We start from the raw sequence: 3,365 nt of genomic DNA, 5'->3' as shown, positions 1-3,365 counted from the left end.
GGACGAACTTGTCAACCATGATCACAGCTTCGGGGATCCTTCTTTCTGCTCAGGGTACGCGTATCACACCAACGTGAATGCCTGGTACCGAGGGGCCACCCATCAGTCACACACCTCCAGCGCCTTACTGTCCCCAATGTCCATCACAGCGGCCTTGGTGATGCTTTCCTTGGGGGCCAAAAGTGATACTCACACCGAGATCCTGACAGGCCTGGACATCGACCCCTGGGAACCGTACATGTATGTGATCTTCTCATGCTACCAAGATCTGAACGCCGTCTCGGCGTCAGAAAACTATCATCTCCCATTGGTAATCGGCACCAGCCTGTTCATCGACGAGAATCAGAAGCTATGGCCTGAGTTCCGAAACCGTATGAAATACACATACCACACTCAGGTCTTACCCATCGCCTTCAGGGACTCCACCAGGGCCAAGGACCAGATCAACAAGCACGTGGAGAAGGAAACTCAAGGACTAATCCAGGATTCAGTCGATGATCTCCCAGAAGGCACCGCACTAGTCCTTGTCAATTATATCACCTTCCACGGTAAGAGAGCGCCATCAGCCTATGCTGGTTCCACGGAAGGAATCCAAACATTGTCTCAAAATATCAGGCCTAAATCTCTGCTTGACGGTGCATCATGGGCTAAGACAGGGCATCTCAACACGGGTTCATCAATTTTCCACCACAACGATAAAATACTTTCATTACCAATAACGCAGGAGAATGAACAGTTCCCAATGGTCAGCTCATTGTCTTCTCTCTATGGCATGGTGCCTTCCTTGTCCTACCCGCTCACTGTAAATCCCTACAAGGGAGGGGTAGGCTCGGGTGCTTCCTAAACTGCGGACCAGACACGTCCTCCACCCATACTCAGGAAGGATACAGTGTCGGAAAGAACTCTTTGGACCAGTCTAGACACAGGAGGAGGTTCAGCCTTGCAGCCTGAATGATTGGGGTTCTCAGCGTGTCTATGTCCTTATCAGCTAGTGACAAGTACCCAATAATCGCGCTTCATTGTGATGCCGACTTCGTATTTCGCCTGGTGCCTCGGCTGCCTCCTGCCTCCGAGTGGCTTGATTTCAGGCCACACCGGTGCTCAGGGCATTCTAGGCCACCTCCCTCTGCCCTGTGGGAAAGGCTGGACCAGAGCAGGGGTCCCAGCAGGGCTGTACCTCCTCTCTGGGGCTCATCTAGGCAGTTTGCACAGGGGAGACCCAGGAGGAGGTAACCAGTGGGGGGCCCAGCGCAGCTCTGGACACATGACCAGGCTCATCCCCTCTCCAGGCCCATCGCCACCACTCATCCTATGAGAGTTCTGCACTAAGTAGCCTTTGCCCTATCAGACTACCACGATGGAGCTGATCCCTTGCACATAGACGAGGAGGTGGCCATGGGATCCTTTGTAACAGGTTGGGTAAGGAGAAGCCTCAGAACAAGGACCAGGACAATACCCTGGAATGTCACAGAAGGCCCACAGTAGAGGGCAGGAGGCCTCCTTGAAGGACATGGCAAGCACAGAACCGTGACACTTCCTGCTCTCCATAGCTTTTCACAAGCAATTCCTTAGCTCCCTGCAAGTAAATATAAAATACAACTGAAAGTGTTTCCTCTGTGTAGCCTGGTGTCTCCATTGAGGCTAAGCATGGAGCAATTCTGTAACCTTCTCTACCCTCAGCTGGTTCTCACTAAGGTCCTTCAGCAGCCTGCTGATGCCATTTCAACCCCCTTTTCCAGACGGTGGAGAATATGAGGTTCGAGGAAATTGTGTCTTGAGGGCCAAGGGGTCACCTGCTACATTGTCCTGAGGATTCAAGGCCACCAATGGCTACCTTGTCTCTGCAGGGAAATGGAGCGGTACCTTGGAGGGGAAGCGCATCGTGGAGGAAGACTTCCATGTGGACAAGGACACCACCGTCAGGGTGCCCATGCTCAACCTCCTGGGGATGTTGGATCTGCACCGAGAACCGAAGTTATCCAGCTGGGTGGTACTGCAGCATCTTGAGGGAGGAGCCACTGCCTTCTTCTTCTTGCCAGACCCTGGGAAGTTCCAGCATCTGGGGGACACCCTCACCTACCAGCACGTGAATGACATCCTGAAGTTCTCTACAGTGAGGTGCTTCCCCAGGCCAGGCGCTGACCCAGAGCTGAGAGGATTTGATCATGACAGGACTAAGGCACCTGGGGACAGCCCAGAGGGCAGGGGAGGACATGCCCACATCCCTCAGGTCACAGATTCATGCAGAAGGCCTTAAGGGTCCACAGGGAGGCCAGGGCTCAGTTCCAGCAGTGCCGTCAGGATCTGGGAGACTGTCAGTGCTCACAGTGACAGGAACATAGACACTGTCCATCCGAAGCCCCAGTGCTCAAGGACGAACAGCCACACCAGCCCCCATATGGCAGAATCAAAAACGAGGACCAGGGCTAGCAGAGCAGTGTGGAGGAGGACACAGTGTCCCGAGAGGATGGGGTGGCGCCTACAAGGACAGGCCCGGGAAAAAGGGCCAGAGCTAGTCTCCAGGATGCATTTGAAATGTGCCCTTATATCTACTTTGTCCCCACAGTGAGGTCCAGGCCAGCAGGGGAGCCTCCCTGAGCATGCTCACAGTATTGTGGACCTGCTCACGTGCCAAGGTGCCCGACCGTGCTGATCCACAGTACAGGGTCAGGGGACAGCAACGTTAAACATCACCAGGGAGGAGCTGATGCCTGGATGAGAATGTCAGTCCTTCTGCCCTCCCCACCCCTCCCGAGGTCCACACCAGGGCTAGAGAAGAAGTCCAGAGGGCTGTGACCATGGCTGGTCACTGAGCACCGGGTTCAATCAACTCACCCATGTCGCACCCCCTGGGCCTCGCTGTTCCCCAGGGATGAGGACAGCTGAGCATCAGCCTGGGGTGCTCACCTCCTGCTGTCCCTAAAGGATGCCTTTCAGCACCTGTCACCATGACCCCTATTGTCCTGGGGAAGGGGCAGGCTGGTCGGAGGGAACCACTTGGTGCAGAGAGAATGAGACTTGCTCCTATGAGCACACCCTCAATCTGCCGGGAGGGCTTCTCTGAGGAGGTGGCATTGCACAGGTTGCCAGGAGATGACCTGCTCCTGCTAATACACTCTAGACCAGCTGCAGAGGACGCTGGAAGTAGAGGAGCCTAAAGCCAGGAAAAACATCTGGACTTGGGATAGTGGTGAGGGGTGGGTACCCAGCACTAAGGGTAAGACACAGCAGAGTACAATGCACTGGTCCGACCAGTCGGGTCTGTGTGGACGGGAGCCTAAGCCCTGCTGTAAGTCCCATGTTTTTTCTGCTCGACAGATCGGTCAATCTGTATTTCCCCAAACTCTCCATTTCTGCAACCTACG

At 54.7% G+C, this 3,365-nt stretch overlaps 1 protein-coding gene across 1 annotated transcript; it reads left to right on the top strand.

Moving 5' to 3' along the window:
* Positions 1-4: 4 nt before the first annotated feature.
* Positions 5-3,361, top strand: LOC102479883 (putative alpha-1-antitrypsin-related protein; the record flags this gene model as incomplete). Its single annotated transcript, XM_006169935.3, has 3 exons — positions 5-548; positions 1,848-2,118; positions 3,319-3,361. Coding segments are annotated over 3 exons (858 nt in total), but the record flags the coding sequence as incomplete, so codon positions are not given.
* Between the last annotated feature and the right edge of the window lie 4 nt (positions 3,362-3,365).

The sequence above is a fragment of the Tupaia chinensis genome, unplaced genomic scaffold (assembly GCF_000334495.1).
Source record: "Tupaia chinensis unplaced genomic scaffold, TupChi_1.0 Scaffold147706_1, whole genome shotgun sequence".
In the NCBI taxonomy this organism is placed as follows: Eukaryota; Metazoa; Chordata; class Mammalia; order Scandentia; family Tupaiidae; genus Tupaia; species Tupaia belangeri.
This window is presented reverse-complemented; position numbering and strand designations above follow the sequence as displayed.